General features: G+C 36.4%; 1 protein-coding gene across 5 annotated transcripts in view; it reads left to right on the top strand.

The window, feature by feature from the left end:
- The window catches only part of LOC125651967 (organic cation transporter protein-like), a 41695-nt gene that overhangs the window by 17501 nt on the left and 4018 nt on the right, over positions 1-20176 (top strand). For 4 of the 5 annotated variants that reach the window (XM_048880821.2, XM_048880820.2, XM_056165384.1 and 1 more), the window contains 6 exons: positions 1930-2084; positions 3782-3950; positions 5643-5867; positions 14134-14357; positions 15866-16047; positions 17316-17473. In XM_048880821.2, the coding sequence (XP_048736778.1) occupies positions 1930-2084; positions 3782-3950; positions 5643-5867; positions 14134-14357; positions 15866-16047; positions 17316-17473 (1113 nt within the window). The other variant, XM_048880823.2, reaches the window with a different exon arrangement.

Consider the following 20176-nt stretch of genomic DNA (forward strand, 5'->3'; position numbering starts at 1 on the left):
TGAAAATTCAAACAATGTATAATTATTCAATACAGCTCTGCTAGTCAGGATAAAGTACAAACTAGGCCCCTAATGACAATAATCAGAAAAATGTGTTTGTTCTTATAGGGATCGTTGCAAGCCAGTAAGAAGCTACGAGCTCTAATGACTAAAGTGCGCTAAAAAGCAAGTGCTACTTCTAGAAATGTTTTGTTACCAATCGCAGAGGTAACTTACTGAAAATGGCGGAGATCTCGCAAAGTCACACGTTGATCTAAGATTGTAAACGTAAGTGGATTATTACCCTAGTCTTGTGGTCCTATATAGCTCCAAAATACAGTGCACAATAACAAAGTGCTATGTTGATGAAAGGCATGGTAAGATGATGTGTGCATCATAATACAACTGTGTCAGTCGCGGATCTAATTTTGTAGTTTATTACACATAAATACAAGCCTCTGTTTTTTTCTGTGTCTAATAATAACCACACAGATCTATTTACCAGTTTCAATACCTAGGCACGTCAGTAATGGAAACCACGGTGACAGCCCCTCCCCTCACGATAACCAACCATGCCACTTCCTATTCACGACTGAAAATTAATTAGTTCTAGGTTTGTGAATAATTCTCAATGTTTCCTTATCACAACAAAGAGGAGGGTTCAACTATGTAGATACATATTTGTTCTTATCAATAATTATATGCGAATGCTGAAGTATTTGATAATTGTGTTAAAACTAGGATTCTGTACAGCATTACAATGTGTATATTATTCTATATTCCTCTTCTGAAACATGTCACTGTTAAATGGAGATTATTATATAAATTTACAGGATAATCACATCCTTACCATGATATTGAGAGCTTTTTGAAGATTTTACCATCCTATTGTCATTTTCATTACACTACATATGGTATCCGTTTTCTCTGTTTTTAATGTTTCAGTAAGATAAGTGTGTATAAGAGGGGGGTTAAAAAGAGCAAAGTTCTTTACCCATGCACGTATGTGCAATAGTGTTGGATTTATCAATCTTTTTAATTGATAATTTCTCTAGAGGAATGCATAGATAACGTTTCAAGTAATCTAATCATCATTTTATACCCACAGGCAGTGCTAAACACACGGTTTTACAAACTTGTAAGATTTGCAACAAAACTCAAAGGGCATTTTCATCACACAATGATTAGTTACTTTGAAAGATTGAGAGTAGAAATAAGGAAAGTAGGGGCAGGCTAGCGCATACAGTTCAGAACAACTCGCCAACGGTTAAGCAAGTCACAGTGAAGGCAGCGGAAAACAACAGAAATATAAAAACAATATAGTATATAAATCGTTCACATTCATGATTTTAATTACATGCTGGGTATTTTAAAGTAATCTAAATCTAGCAGAAAACCTACTATAGGACTCTGATTGTTAATGATTATTTAATATAAAGCCCCGGGAGAGAACTAAAACAGTCTGTTTCTGCTGCCCAATCCCATTCATGTAAGGAGTATTTGGTAAATAAATATTGTTTGAATTGAACCTCATCAAAACCCTGAACATTACATGTTTATATCTGTAACTACGCTCGCTCAAACGATAGCACCGTCAGAATATCATAATATGAAAAGCATAATGATTAGTATTTCGGCCCGTTCGCAACCCAAGTCTCTAAACCTATCACGTATGTGAAAGAAGATGTCAAAATCGGCAAGAGAAAGTGATAATATCATCATGCTATCACTGAGATTTTTGTGAGCAATAATGGCTCCGCCTTTTTTGTCCTTTAGTTGCTTCAAAAGTTATTCGAGTTTTAGATTTGACTTCCAAATATGTTTAGTTTACCGTACTTTACTGAATTTTCATTATCAGTGGACAACGCTAATGACCATTTCGTGGTCCAACGACCACAACGTATATACATAGTACAATGTTATACATTTTAGGTTTGTTTTGTTTTACAGGATCGGAAGACGTAAAATGGTAGTCTTTGCTACCACTTTCCAGTTTGTCATTAACATCATCATGCCATTCTCCTACAATGTAGTGATGTTTATCATCATCCGGTTCTTTGATGGAGTCTGTGGTCTGTCGTATTATCATGGAGCCTTTATAATCGGTACAGTGACTAAATTTTCTTTGTTTATACAATGACTTAGTATATGTAGGTCATAGTGGTAAGCACAGTCTGAAGCTTGGTATCTCGTTGTTTTTAACGATTCTACTGTGAAAAAGAATTTTCTAACAATAACCAGCTCGTTGAACATATCTCATTTTCTTTGTATCATAGAATTTTACTAATTCTCTCTTTATTTGGCATTGGAGTTTCCAAAAATCCTTATATAGCAAGGGTTTTAAATAACGAGCATTTGGAGTAGGGATATTACCTGTAGTTACGTCATAGGTTTGACGCTTCCATGACACGGTCGGGCGTCGAACTCACGACCTCCTTGTTATGAAGGTGATACCAGTACCCCACACCTCGATCAGGCAAACGGAGTAATAATCTGCAGTTAAAACTAGCATGTAAAGAAAGGCCTAAGAAGTGGTATGAAACACGTCAGATACATGTAGCATTTAACCTAATAATAGATTTTATCAGTAAACGAGATCGTTATAACGACCATAGAATTTCTGTAACATCAATTTAATGTATTTGTCAGTAGCCTGTCTCAATTTGATTACCTATCACACGCTCTTGTGTATCGAATCGTGTGAGAAACTTAAACACCATATAAAGGTGATGATAGAAATATTGCTGCATAAATATGGTAAGTTAACGATGAAGGAGATGTGGGAAACTCTGCGATGGGTTTTATAGTCGAGCTCACTTGGATATATTGAATCCAGATGTGAATGAGTTTTGTTAATAGATAAAATGTCGTCGATGTTGAAAACCATAGGAAGATATTATTTCTTCTCATGTAGAAGTTTTCGAATAAATTTCGCCATGAAAGAACGTAAAAACAGGTCAGCTAGAACAGGATCACAATTTGTGTCCATGGGAATTCCAACATACAGTTAGAAGACCTAATCACCAAAGACTACATACATGTATATATTTGGAATGAGGAAAATACTGAAGCCTACATAAATTTTGAAAATTTAATATGCTGTCATAGTGTTTAAAATGGCGATTTTAAGGTAGTTGTAGAACTGTAGCTCTCTGGGGAAAATTGGGATAGAGCAGCGTTCTCTAGACCCACACGGTGTATAAACCTTCAAGTTACAGCTAAATTTGGACTCCAAAATATCTTATCTACAAACAAAAACCTTTCATTATTCCGTATAAAACACTTCATGTAAAATAATAGAGCTTGTATACTTTTAGAGGGTAATCATTACTCTAAATACGATGTTTTAATGAGCCATTGAATAGATGTTGGTGTAGCGATCCGCCTTATATCTTAAGGTAAAAAACATCTAACAAATTCTCTCACTGAACCTGTGCCGAGACATACCACTGACATTATTTAAACCTCTTTCGAAATAAGAACTGATGGCTTCAATAAAATTCGCGTGTGCATGAAGCAATATTAGGTCGCCATATACTCATATACTTGGTATCATAAATATTGCAACCTTCTCAAGTGCGCTTATCAAGTAAACATAAAGGCCCATGGAGCTCTTCCTTCACAAACCATTTTTATTCTCTCATAAAGTATTTTTTCTTAATGAAACTGACGGCACATATAGTGGGAACAAATGACAAAAAGACATTTCGTATGATGTATAAAGGAAAATAAATTTGACGGAATACTTGTTGTATGATTATGTGAAATGTACTTAATATGATATAAATGATCTATCTTACAGGGATGGAAATGGTTGGGCCGTCGAAGAGACTGTTTTCAGGAACAATGGTTTTAGAAGTGTATGTCTTTGGAGAGTTTCTGCTCCTAATATTTGCATATTTCTTACGAGACTGGCGATGGTTGCAGTTGGCACTTGCTATTCCAATGGTTTCTACTGTGTGCTATTGGTGGTAAGTTATGCATTATACCTGATGGGATAATATCTAATGCCATTTTGAAAGGTTATCCTAGAGATCTTCGAAATGTAGAAATGACAGATGCTTGTTTTGGGTTATGTCGTCGACTATGTCATCAAGCGCCCTTCACACATCAAGTTTAATGCAAAGTCTCCACACGGGACTGAGAACATTTTTAAACAAGCGCCCTTCACACATCAAGTTTAATGCAAAGTCTTCACACGGGACTGAGAACATTTTTAAACAAGCGCCCTTCACACATCAAGTTTAATGCAAAGTCTTCACACGGGACTGAGAACATTTTTAAACAAGCGCCCTTCACACATCAAGTTTAATGCAAAGTCTCCACACGGGACTGAGAACATTTTAAAAAATGCTTTCGTCCCAGTGTATCAGTTTATATCATTCTGTTACTCTGGAATATTTCCTGACTTTATGAAGTGCACAAAAAGCAAACACAAATGGTTTGTAACAAGGAATCTAATTACAAAATACGAAAGCACTTCTAAGGTTAACTTTCCTTAAAAGTAGATGAAACTCCAAGGTCAAGGTCAAAATCTTTGGTACCAAAATGGAATGTTTTGTCATAAACGAACCTGTGAAATGAACCCTTTCACTCACCATTCAAATGTTATGCCCTTTGATAGGAGGTCACAACGAAATCGGCATTAAATCGTTGAAAGTCGGTTTCTGTCGATAATGCGCCCTTACTACTATTGATTTGGATCGTGGTTCGTTAATCGAATAACAAATCCCAAGATTGTTTTTCAGAAAGGACCCCGCAATCAGTCAATTTTTCTTTTACGTATTTTTAATATGCCGTCAGATGTGAAAGAAAGGTCTTACATGAACTTGCTTCTACTGGAACTTCTCTTCTATATACATGCAGTTTTGTTAATTCCAATATATATAAAGACATTTTGTTTGAGCAGCTCGCACACATTTTAGCGCGTTAGTCTATTGAGAACAGATTTGTCTGAAGTATGCATCCTCGACTTGTGTCATGCCGGTCCAAAAAGCGCAGATGTTGAGAGCGAAACAAGAAAATGGTTTTGTGTAGGTGAGCAATGGTTCGAGGATGCACATAAGTGATATCAATGTTAAAACTCAGTCAAGTGATTTCTAGCCTTCGGTGCATCTTGGGGGGAATCAACGATAATAACAATGCGGTCGCATTTGTGTTAGTCAGGAATTACTCACTTTGTAAGGACTATAAGAACGTCGATGGTTAGATTGTTGCAACAGGAGCGTATTACATAATATGTAATTTTGCTGCATGTGATTTAGGGCAATATTAAAATTAATTACATGCATTTTCAATTCTATCATGGTATGCATGGATGGGGGAGATGGAGCAGTGCATGCAATGTCCAGCGCTGGACACATGTACCCATGAATTGGATTTAATGCACGAAATGATGGAATCGAATTTGGCAGATCAAATTCACTTTAACATATTATGATATAAACAAGAAACTAAGAGGATGACAAAATACCACTTTGTAAGATACATCTTGACAGAATAAATGATTCATGAATGACTAATAGCTTTGGGGGGGGGGGGGGGTTGCATCGTGTGACGAATAAGCAATACAGACTCCACTTCATCATGATAACGTTTCATCGTAAGGTCCTTTACTTATGCGTGTTTTGTCACTGAATGGAAATTATCTGTCTTTCAAACAGGCCACAGGTTCTCCCAGAATCTCCAAGATGGCTCCTCTCCCGAGGAAAAAATAAGGAGGCCGTAAAAATATTACGAAAAGCTGCTAAAGCTAATGGAGTGGAGTTTGAAGACTTACCAAGCGACTTTCGATTGGAAAAAGAGGACCGGGGAGTACGAGAAATCCTGAAAGAACTGTTTCACTCCAGAAAGCTTCTTCTTAGATGGATAATCATCTTTTTAAACTGGTTCGTGGAATCAAAATTTCATTCTCTAAATTGTAATTTGCATATTAATCACGATAGGTCACGGGAGCTTAGTGGTTGGGTGCTTTCTTTGGAACTTGAAAGTCCCTGGATCGATTCAAGATCCAAGCACCAGGTCAAATTAAAGACGTAAATCTTAACATAGGTAGTAACTGTTCCTTCAACAAGAGAACGGTATTACAAGTGAAAGTCACGGGGAAAGGGTTGAAATCTGACATAGGTAGTGAAAGGTGAAGATAACGAACAGTGTTCAATCTCATACAAGCAATACAAAATAGGTAGTGAGTGTTCCTTCAACAAGAGAACGGTACTACAAGTGAAAGTCACAGGGAGAGGGTTGAAATAGCCTATGCCTTCTGCCCAATCCCATTCAGTTATTAGTAAATAATATATTGTTTAAATTGAATTAAAAATTGAAATCAAGTAAAAGTCACGGGTCTTTTGGATATAACACTAAACACGGAGGTCCCGTCAGGCGTTGGCGCAATAAAGAACTCTCACTGCTACGGCCTTGAGCTTCGGTTAAAATTCGTGGTACTTCACCTACGACTGATGACGTTTTTCTAGAAAGGTGAAAAATTCTCGAATGCGACATAAAGCAACATACAAAAGACAAAGCATAAAAGAAAAAAATCTTCTTAAAGGACCACAAGATACGATAGTTCAAATTAATATTCAGTTATCCTCACGTGGTGTAGATTTAAGTTGATCCTTGAGTCTGGGAGTGGACAAATATTTTCTATACATGTAATATACAAATACCGTATGTGTTCTAATTTTAGTGCATATGTAATGTCCCGCATTCGGGGCTGCTGCAATGATTAATGTACTCAGGATTCAGCGCTTCTTCTCTGTACAATGATGGGTAAAATCATTATCATATGTCAATGCAATCATAAGTTGTCGCTCTTACTCGACCGCCAATTGTTCTAAAATATGAATCCCGTAAAAATATGTACCCATTCAGTATATCAGAAGATTTACTTGAAATGTTTTCTTAAAACCCACAAACGAACAGCATAACAAATCAGAATACAAGTATTTTTATATCTACTTCAAGCTCGTTCAGGTCACGACCCTGGGTTGAGGATGGGGTCACAAGATGAGGTTTGAGTCCCAATCATACCTTCGTCCATCAAACCAATATGTGAGACGTAAAATTGATGACTGTTTCCTCGCCTCCATGTTGATGTGAGAGTCGCAGGTCTTTCTATTACAGTAGGTGTTGGCATGATAAAAAAAAACATCATTGCCATGCCTCGAGCGTTAAGAGTAAGCTCAAATGTGTGGCACTTCTTCCTCAACTGGAGACGCATCAGTAAGAGTGAACAATTCTACCTGCAGATAACGAACCGTGATCAATCTCATAACTTTCAAAAACAATATAAAATTCTGAGTAGAGTAAACAGGGCTCCCCTAGATATACCACAGGTGGGATCAGGTGCCTAGGGGGAATAAGCGTTCCCTGTTGACCGGTCACACCCGCCGTGAGCCCTATATTTCGATCGGGCAAATGGAGTATTCCGTAGTCAAAAATCAGTGTGAAAAGAACGACCTAACAATCGGTATGAAGCACGCCAGACGTTAATGAAAATAATAGTACATGTAATAAGCTTAAGATGTTGTCCAATCAAAATGATGCATGACTGTGACACGACACATTTCTGTGCACGTCTTTTCCCCCTGAGGTTTGATACAGTACCGTGAAGTAATGACGTGTGCGCTAATATGATTGATTGGATTGAGGTTTTACGCCGTTTTCGCAATATTTCAGCCATTTTATGGAGGTTAACTAATTGACTTATGTTTGGTTGTGAGTGTGTGAGTTACCCTGACGGCCCCAGTGAGTCTACTCCTTTTCGAACATCAGGGAAACGATCTATTGCGTACCAAGGGGGTTGTGATCCTTCACACGGGAACCCTTTAACGTCCCATCCGACGGAAATAAAAGTTAAAAATACATAAATAGGATAAAATAAAAGAAATTCAACATTTGTTGAAATTGTATATAAACAGTTGTATCATTAAAAAAGTCGCATTCTTGTAAATATTGTATAATATAATGTTTGTCGATATTTGTAAAATTTCTTTCATTGATTGCACACTATTAGAAAGTATATTTCGTATGGGCGTTAAATCATTACATTCTAAAGGAACGTGATGTATAGTTAATGCACAGTCACAAGATATGCATTCAAGCTGAGGTTCTCTGTTTACTAGGTAAGAATGGGTCAATTTTGAATGTCCGATGCGTATTCTCAAAATGATCGCTTCGTCTTGGCGTTTCATTACAATGTAAAACTTATACGGTACCAATTTTGATGCACCAGATGCGCATTTCGACAAATAATGTCTCTTCAGTGATGCTCAACCGAAATGTTTGATATCCGAAATAACAATGATACGATGATACACAATTTGTTTACTTTGTTTTGAAAAGAATAACGTTTACTTGTGTCACAGAAAGCCCAATTGGGGCTGTAAGCTCGCTAACGAGATGACGCGAGATTTGAGTTCTTCCAGTGACAAACAAACCTTTACGGTTTGCATGGAATCATACAAGTTGGAAATATCCTGCAGTTTTTATCGTTTTTTGGTCGATGCAAAAAGTGGACTTTATGGGGAAATTTGTACAGGTCAGTATAAATGCATTCAAATACCGGTAGTAAACTTGATTTCCATTAAATAATAAATATCTTGGTTTTGTTTGTTACCACATCTAGGGCCTTCATACCGATCATCAGTCTTTAGTGACATATACGCTCAAGTATATCTAAATATATTTACAGTTACTTATTAACAATCCAAAAATCAAGATACATGCAGTTATACGTTGCATGCAGTCACGCTTGAAATTGTCTAAATCAAATATTCACAGAGGGAGGAGCATGATTTTACGATCTACAGAGAGAATTTGTAGGAAAAACATTCGTAGACACAGCAGCTGTAGCACTACTAAATAGTACTCTTCCCATATACAACAAAACTTCATCACTGATTTCTTATCGGCGCCGTGGGTGCATGATTAGCTGTATCATAGTCATTTCCTTTAAAAAAAGAAAAGAAGGGGGGGGGGGGGGGGCAGAGTAGAAAACTCTGAGAGGGATATATTATTGCAGCTAGATTTGATAAATGTAATATTTACACAATTTTCAAAAAGAAGTGATAGTATTTGATATTATAAAACAATAAATTATTGTTTTAAAAGTTGGATTCATTGCGATTCGGATGGTACTTGGTGGAGGGGGGTATACTTTGATAACATGATACGCTATGTTTTAAAGTTCGTACAACTGTATTAATGGCTTACTATTAAACAACCCTCCATCCGCATTGAATTTTTCTATCATCTCTCCCTAAACCAGTTTCAAATATACAATTTTTGTAAAGAAAAAAATTAGTTTATACTAAATTCAAGAATATGGCTTTAACTTAAGACTTACAATAACTTCCTTGAGATGAAGAGAAATGTATTGCATGAAAATGATTTTTCTTTCAATTTTTATTTAGGTTATATAGATCGATGCCATTGAGACTAATCTCTTGAAATATTCCCAGACACCTTGATACCCAGGCCATGACAGGCAGTTCCTGTGAGTGCTGGCATACCGTCAAAGCAGTGACTTGTGTAACACCGAATGGTGCAATCACTTATCTTTAATACATGATCAACATGTGCTCCCCACAAAGTTCATGCAAAGCCCACGGCTGGAAAACGGTTTAGGTATTCACCATCTGTGATCAATAGGGAGTATTTACGTCGAAAGGGCTAATGAAAGGATAAACTCCACATACCAGCTGTCTACAAGCCAAAACTAACCTAGATAAATATGTGCATGTGATGCATTAAACAGTATATTAAATATTAATAACTGTTTATTTAACCGTAATATTTTTTTTTAACATTTTCTTGAGTGACTGTTAAGTACAATGCTCTACATGTTCATATCTTCGGGAATTAAGCACTCATTTTTTTTTTTTATATCCGAACTTTCTAAAGAAAGTTCGGGTATATTGTTGTTACCCTGTTCCGCCTGTCTGTCACACTTTCTTTATCCTCAAACTCCTCCTTCATCTTAAGTAGTAACCAATTGTGGAAAATAATTGGTGGTGTCATGTAGATGTGCAATAAGGTTTCGGAATTTTTGTATTGGACCGGTGGGAAGGGGGGGGGGGGGCAAATAAGGGATGAAAAATGACGTGTTCTGTCATAAAGCGTGTTACTTGAACTCCAAGGAGTAGTCACATAATATTCTCCAATGACCTTGAAAAGTGTGTCAAGGTCAATCTTTCTCTTCAAGGTTTGTGGTTAACCTTGAAAGTGAGGGGTCAAGGTCAAACATCAAGGTGCGATTTTCCGTAAGCGACGCAATTCACCACGTACCTCACACGTCTTCCCAAAGGGAGAGAAATCACCCACCTCTCAACAGCTGTCTAGATCAAGTACTAGAGACACACACAGACAGATTACCGACAATCTATGCATTCTTTGTAGAAACAGTCTCCGCTGAAAAGTTCGGTCAACGTCAAGGATCACTGCATGCAACCCTTTCGATACAAACCTGACACAGTGTACAATATCACTCACATCTGTGGCATGCCCCATTTGATGCCCACTCAAGTGCACATCATGGAAAATCACTGTTGACATAAGATCGGTAAAGTTGGCTACTAGTAACTGGCTACTTAAAAAGAGAAAAGATATAGGTTTCAAGTCTTACTAACTGGTCGATTGTGCTTCGATTTTTCTTCAAACCGCATTGTATATCAGTTAGAATGTTATTGGTTTCGAGAAATCATACCAAGCGTTCATTGATCATCCGTTCCATGGTTTTAGATACGCAGCTTGTTAAGGCTATTGGTCGATAATTATTAGGACCTGAGTGATCCTTTCCCTGTTTTGGAATAGGAATAATTGTAGCCTGTGACCAGGAAGATGGGAAATTACCACTTTCCCAGATCATGTTAAAAATTTGCAGAAGACATTCTTTGGTAGGTTTAGGAAGATGTTTTATGATGGATCTGATCCAGGTCTGCAGCTGTATCATGAGACCTTTCTAGAGATTTCAACAACTCATCATAAGTAAATGGTTCGTTATAACACTCGTTGGTTTCAGATGTAAAATCCAAAGTTTTCTGTTCTTCTTGACTTTTGTATGAAATAAAATTTTGATTCATGTTGTCTTTTGATGATTTTTTAGAGATAGTATTAGCTATACCGTTAGATGTATCTTTCCTATCTGTGACTATATTATTTCCTGCCTTTAGGTGTTGATATTTTTTACCGGAACCTTTTCCTTTTTTCCTTATCGCTTTCCAAACTTTATTCATATGAGTATGCGAATTTAAATTTGATACAAATGTTTTCCAGGCTTTTCGTTTATTTACAGTGTTGGTTCTACAAGCCTTTGCTCGATATATGTGAAAATTATTCAGATTTAAGAAAGTTGGTGATCTATTGAATAGTATTTCTGCTTTTTTGCGAGTGCACATATTAAAATCTTTGAAATTGATATATTTTACCATTCCTGATTTCATTATTATACATTTACATTGATAACATACGATAAAAAAAAAATAACTATGTGTTAACGGCCCCCAATATATTTATGAAAATAAAATTTCTTCTTATAAGTTAAGGAGGTGTGCTACACCAGAGAAATTTGATATGGATAAAAAGTGGTGGATATGTATTTTGAAATTGAAAACTTTCAAATTTAATCTATTTAGTCAAAAATTACAGTTTTAGTAGAAAGCAATGTGAAATTAAAACCAAAACCTCTGTTGGACTCTAAACCGCGATCTACAGTTCAGAAGTCGACGTGCTAACCTACTCCGCTAGTCGATAAGTAAACTTATTTTAATGAATTGACAAATATTGCTGATTTTTATATTTTCATCCCTGATTTAAAAGGAAGCCAGCCGTGATGACGATGTAGAGAACAACCTTGAACAACCTTGAAATCTAAATGATTTAACTTACAATCTGATTAAAACCAGATCCTGAGATCCGCTCACTTACATCGTTGCACTAGTGTAGCGATCTAAGTGAGCGGATCTCAGGATCTGGTTTTAATCAGATTGATTTAACTTATTAACATTTGTACTTTTATGATTTAAATGTTACAAGGCGAATAGATTCGCCTCAGTCGGTATATAACTCTTCAAGGTTGGGGTTTGCTTATTACTTGAAATTTTCATAGGCACTTGGCCCCGGCAATACCTTTAGAGATATGGAAATGATAAATAGGGCACAGGTAGGTACAGTTAAAGCATTTATGCTGTATTTGTATATCATTAAAGACTTGTTAATTTGGAATGGGAATAAATTTACTCCATATTGGCGATATTTAAAATAAGATTAGCAAATCTTTTACAAATACTCTCCATCATGGAAAACTGTTTGTTGAAATCAATGACCTACCTGGAATAGCTCGCTCTATACGAAATATGGGGATGCATTCTCCTCTGTCTCGGGGACATAAACACACCCTCAACGTCATGTACTTTACACAGTGTCTTCGATTGACTGTATATTGTTTATCGTCCCTCTACAGAATATTTTACTAATATGGAGATGTCACCATTGCCGGCGAGGGCTGCAAAATTTAGGCATATGCTTGGCACTTACGGATATTGAGTAGGGAGGGATCTTTATCGTACCATACCTGCTGTGAGACAGGACCTTGGTTTGTGCGGTCTCATCCGAAGGATCACTCCATTTAATCGGCTCTTGCGACCAGGAAAAGGTACTGAGGACCTATTCTAACCCGTATTCCCACGGGATGAATGTCTATATATAGTGTGTAATTTATACACCAATACACTTTTATACCTCTATATCTATTATCGTTATCATAAATAAATTGACATCTCTGAATCTAATTTTCAAAATAAATAAATAATTAGATAGTTCTGTTCTTTAACAGCATATGCAAAGTGGAATGCACTAATAAGGTTCTAATATTTCCTTTATTAAAATTCTACACATTCGGTGTCTATTTTTGGTCCATTATTCTATCTATAACATAATTAACCCGAGAAGAAAGAGCTACATGTATACAGCATCGACAAGTATTTTTTAAAAACAAAAATAGATAATCAATATCTTTTCATAAATAATTATACGAACCCAGATACTTATAATATTTTGTGAGCACTTTTTGGCATATATTTAGTATATCATACATTGTGTAATATAATTAGAGTTTGAACGAAATTTATGTTTCACTGATTTTGACTATGGATAACTCCATTTACCTAATCAGGATATAGGGCTCATGGCGGGTGTGACCGGTGCTCACTCCTCCTAGGCACCTGATCCCACCTCTGCTGTGTCCAGGGGTCTGTGTTTGCCCAACTATCTATTTTGTATTGCTTATAAGAGTTATGAGATTGATCACTGTTCGTTATATTCACCTTTCTTGCCAAAGGTTAACAGTTCTGCATATAAATTGCGTATTTAATTGAAAATTACTACATATGTATTTTAATAGCAATAAGGCTTACTTATTTTTGTATTTCATTATTTCTGAGGTGGTATCTATGGCCGAATGTGTTTTTTGATCATTTAAAGCCTTTATGTTTAGGTATTAGCAGTATCAGGACAAATGAATAGCATGCATTAAAATAATCTATCACGTATGCAACATACAATGTACAATGTATGTATTCATCGAAAACCATGAATAGCCTACATCTGATTAAATATATCAGGATTCTAAATTTTTAACACAACTTACAATGACCGAATACATAATGTCACGTGATTTGTATACGAGGAAACACAAGGTCTATTCACATTGATATCCTTCATGTTTAGACCCGCCTTCTTTATTATCATTCAAGAAGGAGTGAAATATTACAAACTATGACGAGGATGGCTTGTTATAGAGTTTAAAAATCAGACAATTTTTCGGATTTCATCATGGCCAACCAACAAAAACACCAAAGGGAATTATCAAAGCTATAAACTATTCATAAAGCATGTATACAAAAACAGTAGAATTGCTTTTGTAGACCATGGGAAAAGGGGGCAGAATCCAGTAGCTATTTCACCTCATCCTTTGAGAGATATTCTTTGTGCCAGTTCTATCTGATATTTTATGGATAGCGTATTTTGTAATGTAAATAATGGGGGGGGGGGGGGGGGGGGGGGCGTTGAAATCCCCTTCATGTGTTGCATAAATATATGTGAATTGGTGTAAAACATAATTTATATTTTTCGACCGTTTTTAATATTTTTCAGGTTTGTGATATCCTTCATTTACTACGGGTTAACCCTTCACATTGGGAAGTTAGGCGGCAACTTGTACCTTAATTTCGCTTTATCCTGCATTGTGGAACTTATCGGCTACTCTTTGTGTATCTTCATGGACAGGACCGGACGAAAGCCAATGCATCTCACCGTGATGTTTATGAGTGGAATAGCGTGCCTGGCGTCAGTGCTTCCAATAAAATTTGGGGACGATTGTAAGTTTTACCATTGTTTTTTGCGATCGAAGCACAGCGACGATTTGGGGTTACTTTGTCTGTCGTCTGTCCCATCCCGGAACATTGTAGGAAATTGGGTTTCTGGCATTTAGCAAGAGTACAAAACTTTATTATGGAATGGGAACTCGTACAAAGAAGCACATCCGTCCCTTTTCTATCTCCTGTTTTTTTCCCCTTCTGTCCCACCTTTTTACCATGCCTGCCCCAACATTTATCACCGAAAGTTGAGAAAAGGCGGGAAAAGTCATGTATTTATGATGTCATATCTGTTTGAACATCAAACTTTTTCTGAAGAGATCATATGTCAAAAACTGTGTGTACTCTATGTATGTAGTCTCACGTCGAGACGAAAAGCACATGTACACCCGTTGTGGGACTTGGATCGACGCGGAGTACTAGCAGCCTTAGGATAACGTACTGGAGTCTTTTTATCATTTGTTTCCCTTCAAATGCAGAATGCTTGGACACATTATATTGAAATGAAACACAGAACTAGTAGACATAAAAGTACATTGCCATACTACGAAATACTTGCTTTTGTATAGGATTTTTAAGGTTCTTATCACTCGATAAACGACTACATTTCATTCACAACTATTGATTACACCCACTGCTTTAATTGATTACACCCATCGATTTAATTGATTACAACCATCGCCTTAATTGATTACCCCCACCACCTTAATTGATTACACCCATCGCCTTAATTGATTACAACCATCGCCTTAATTGATTACCCCCACCGCCTTAATTGACTACACCCATCGCCTTAATTGATTACACCCATCGCCTTAATTGGTCACCTGAATATAAGTGAGCTTTTCTGAACAAAACTTGTCCTTCGTTCATCTTTTGTATAAACTTCTCACATACAGAACCCGAGGGCTAAATTGTCGTCGGGATTTTTAATAATTGATCGTTTAATTCACGAATTTGAACATTTAAAGATGGGGTTTTAAAAGAGTTTCACCATGGAAGATGGGCCAAAACACCCCACAAACAAACAAAAACAAAAACCACAAGAAAAAAGAAACGTCAATAACCGAAGATACATGGGAAGTGATGATTTTTACTTTTAATCTTTGAATTAGTAGCAATACTTGTTGAACACTTCATATTTTGAAATGCCAAAGGATTGATTTTATATTGTTTAACGTCCCTCTCGTTAAGTTTTTCCTCATGTGGAGACGTCAACATTGCCGATGAAGGGCTGCAACATTTTTGCCTATGCTCAACGCTTACGGCCTTTGAGCAGGGAGGGATCTTTATTGTACCACACCTGCTGTGACACAGAACCTCGGTTTTTACTGTCTCATCCAAAGTACCGCCCCATTTAGTCGCCTCTTACGACAAGCAAGGTGATACTGAGGACCTATCCTAACCCGGATCCCCAGGGGACAAATGCGAAATGAATATCAATTAGTTTCTGAAAGAAAGCAATATTGAATCACCAATGAAAATTAATAAGAACAGACTTAACTCTTCAGCACATAACTGGATAATGATAGCACTATCTATGATCGGAAAGCTTGGGATTTCTGCCGGATTCGGGGAAATCTTTATCTACACGGGGGAACTGTTCCCGACTGTTGTCCGAAGTTTCGTGATGGGAATCTGTAGCTGTGGTGCTCGAATAGGATCCAACATCTCGCCTTATATGTACCAACTCGTGAGCATTGAATTTAAATTCAAGTTACACATGCAGTAATAAAACAATTAAAATTAGGGTGAATGTATTTATAATTAGCTCATTTGCATGTGATAAGGTTTACAAAACATTGAATTTTTTAAATACACCATCAATTTCTTCAATTTAAGTTATTCCAACCTCGTGTGACGTCATCAAATTTTGCAAAATCGATGATTTAATTAGATTTATGCATGATAGGAACATACATTTTATTGGAGTCTTTTCCGATAGTTATTGCAAAATATCTTGTTAAACATAAAATATTTTAGAATTATAAGTTATATGTAAAAAGTCAATGATACGTTTCAAAATATTGAATCCAAGGACAATAACTCTGTTTAATTTATTTCTATATCAAGTTCATTATGCGATAGATTTCCTTTCATTTTTCACAGACATTTTGTACATTTTTGCAAAGAAACAGTTTCATGAAATTGTTATCAATACTATTATATCCTTATAAACAGTTTCTGTGAAGTTTTGATAACACTGTATCATTCTCTCATCAGAGGGTGCGTTACACAAGCTTCACTTACACCTTTGTCAACGTTTGGAATCACATGACAATATAAGCATATGATAAAAAAAAAAAACCCAGTCATTTTCGTTTCTTTTTTCTTTAAAAGTTCTAGCTACAGGTGATACATCAGGTTCTTTTCATAGCCCAATGACACTTTTTGAAGAACAGTTTTACCATTTAGCTGTTTGTCTCTTATTTTACAAGTTTTATCGTATTTTTACAGCCTTTCTTACTTTTAATTTCATGTTTACATTAAACCTCCACCACGCGTACGTTCTACATTCATACGCATATTACTTAATAGTTCCAATTGCGATTTTAAACAATTTACAGAAAGCATCAAGTTAATTGCACTAAAAGCTTTTCATAATATGACTAAATATTTAGTCCAAAACATAAATGTTGAATATTAGAAACTTTTATAAGATATTTGTAAAATGACCGTTCACAGAGGTAAAATGCGAGTAGCGCACGGAACTCTGGGTAGTGAAAGACAGTGTGCATGAAAAATGCGGTTTTCTGATGTTTATACAATGTATATGCAAGTCTCATATCTTAAAAAGTGCGATGACCCGTATATGTTATTAGATGATTTATTAGTTTTAAATCTACTAAATGGAAATAAGTAAACTCTCTATACTTTTATCAGATAAAAATGCGAGTAGGGAGTTACCTTAAATGCCATTTGTATTATCACATTCAAATATTTGATGTACTTGTCTTTTAGGCGGATGGTAAATTGCAGAAAATTTTACCTTTATTGATTTACGGAATCGTCACCATTATTGTGGCTTTATTGTCATTACATCTACCAGAAACGAGAAAGCGAAAACTGCTGGAGCAAGTGGAAGACATAGAACATGAGAAGGACCTCATGACAGAAAGGTTAGTGTGTTGTACCATATTTCCTTAATAACAGCTGGTGGCTGTATATGAAGTTGGGTATACCTTGTGTATTACAAAATAAGGTTGTATATTTGGAGATTACTAAATTATCGTAGCAAATATGGCAAGAAAAATCTTTGAATCATTCGGGGATCAAATCCATGACCCTTGTATCACTAGTAAGGTGATATAGCCAGGACAATATACAAAGCATTGTAATATTACTACAACATAAAATTTAAATCTATTTCTCACATTATCTCCCTCATGCATAGCTCTTATCCTTCGACGAATTTGGCTCCACTTTTTGGCACTCTGTTTTTCCCTAAAATAGTTCTAACAAGTATGTTGTTATTTCGGATTTCAAAATTTTGGTTTGAGCATCACTGAAGAGACATTATTTGTCGAAATGCGCATCTGGTGCATCAAAATTGGTACCGTACAAGTTTTACATCCTACACGATCTACCGATATTCATGAAAGGTGAAGATAACGAACAGTGATCAATCTCATAACTCCTATAAGCAATACAAAATAGAGAGTTGGGTAAACACGGACCCCGGGACACACCAGAGGTGGGATCAGGTGCCTGGGAGGAGTAAGCATCCCCTGTCGACCGGTCACACCCGCCGTGAGCCCTATATCCTGATCAGGTAAACGGAGTTATCCGTAGTCAAAATCAGTGTGCCAAGAACGGCCTAACAATCGGTATGAAACATATCAAACAGCATTTGACCCAATGATAGGTTGTATTGGCATACTAGATCGTTAAAACAACCATAGAATTTGCGAAATGCTGAGTTTAATCGAGATTGTTGAAACCCCTGCACCATAAACTTGTTTGTCAGTAGCTTTCCTCGATTTAAAAATTGGTCACACGCAGAACAAGATCTAGCATATTGAATCAGTTGATAGGTATAAACACCATATGCAAGTGATAGTGGAATATTGATACAGTCATAAATATGAGAAGTTGACGATGAAGAAGCTGAAATCATCCCATTTATCATATATTTGAGCATTCTCTCATCAGAGGGTGCGTTATGCAAGCTCACACACACCTCTGTCAACGCTTGGAATCACGTGACAATATAATCACATGATATAAACAATGATTCTCGGTTTCCTTTCCCTTGAAAAGTTTTGGCAACAGGTGATACATCGGGTTCTTTTCATAGCCCAATGACACTTTGTTTAGTACATATTTACCATTTAACTCTTTGTCTCTTATTTTACAAGTTCTAGGGTATTTTACAGCCTTTCTTAATTTTGATTCCATGTTTACATTTAAATCTCCATCACGTGAATGTCCTTCATTCATACGCATATTACGAAGTGGTTCCAAATGCAGGATCAGAAAACGGCAATATTAAACAATTGACAGTAAGCATCAATTTAATTGCACCAAAAACATTTCAAAATATGACTAAATATTTAGTCCAAAACATAAATATTGGATATTAGAAACTTTTATAAGATTTCTGTAAAATGCCGTCAACAGAGGTGTAGTGCGAGGAGCGCAGGAACTCTGGGTAGAGAATGATAGTTGAGTTGTCAGTTTGCCGTAAATGTCTACTTCAATTAAATATCTAAATATCAAGCAGAATATAATTTCAAGAGTTACTTTTTGTCAGAAACGTCGCGTATGACCTTAACAACACATTTTACCGGATTGTGGAGCGAATCTGGTCCTATATTTAGATTATAACAACACATTTTACCGGATTCTGGAGCGAGTCTGGTCCTGTATTTAGATTATAACAACACATTGTACCGGATTGTGGAGCGAGTCTGGTCCTCTGTTTGGGTTATTACTACACATTTTAACGGATTGCTGGTCTAAATTCTGGCCGACCTCAAGAACGTGTGACTTCGAGAGAATTTGAACAATTAGTGAACTTAGTCTGTAACGAGGCATTAAGACTTACCGAACTTAGTCTGTAACGAGGCATTAAGACGTACCGAACTTAGTCTGTAACGAGGCATTAAAACGTACCGAACTTAGTCTGTAACGAGGCATTAAGACGTACCGAACTTAGTCTGTAACGAGGCATTAAGACTTACCGAACTTGTCTGTAACGAGGTATTGAGAATTACCGAACTTAGTCTGTAACAAGGCATTAAGACTTACCGAACTTAGTCTGTAACGAGGCATTAAGACTTACCGATAGCGCAATGATTTATTATCCCCTAGGAATTTATTGCGAGAGGAATAACAAGACCGGTCGTGTGTGGGTCTGTGTGTGGAATACTGAGCTTATATAGACCACATTTTTCACTCGATTAAGTTGATTCTTCACAGGTAGCTTTCTTGTTAGAAGAAAAAGAACCTTATTGATTTGGGGGTCAAAATGTTTAAGCTGAAGGCCACTACGTGACTTCATAGAAGGGGCTTATAAACATTCTCAAGCCACGTTTTCCATTTAGTCGCCTCGTACGGAACGTTTAAGTTTAACAAATCTAGACGTCATAAGATAATGACTGTTAAAATTTTTAAACAACGTATTTTTCATTGTGACGTGATAGTAAAGTGCGTGAAAGTTGAAACGCAACATTTTCATATATCATACAGATGTGGCACAATAAGTTCCCTCCCTGCTCAAAGGCCGTAAGCTCCGAAGATATGCCAAAATTTTGCAACTCTTCACCGGCAATGATGACGTCTCCATATGAGTGAAATATTCTCGAGTGGGATTTTAAAAG

Source organism: Ostrea edulis, chromosome 5 (genome assembly GCF_947568905.1).
Source record: "Ostrea edulis chromosome 5, xbOstEdul1.1, whole genome shotgun sequence".
Lineage (NCBI taxonomy): Eukaryota > Metazoa > Mollusca > Bivalvia > Ostreida > Ostreidae > Ostrea > Ostrea edulis.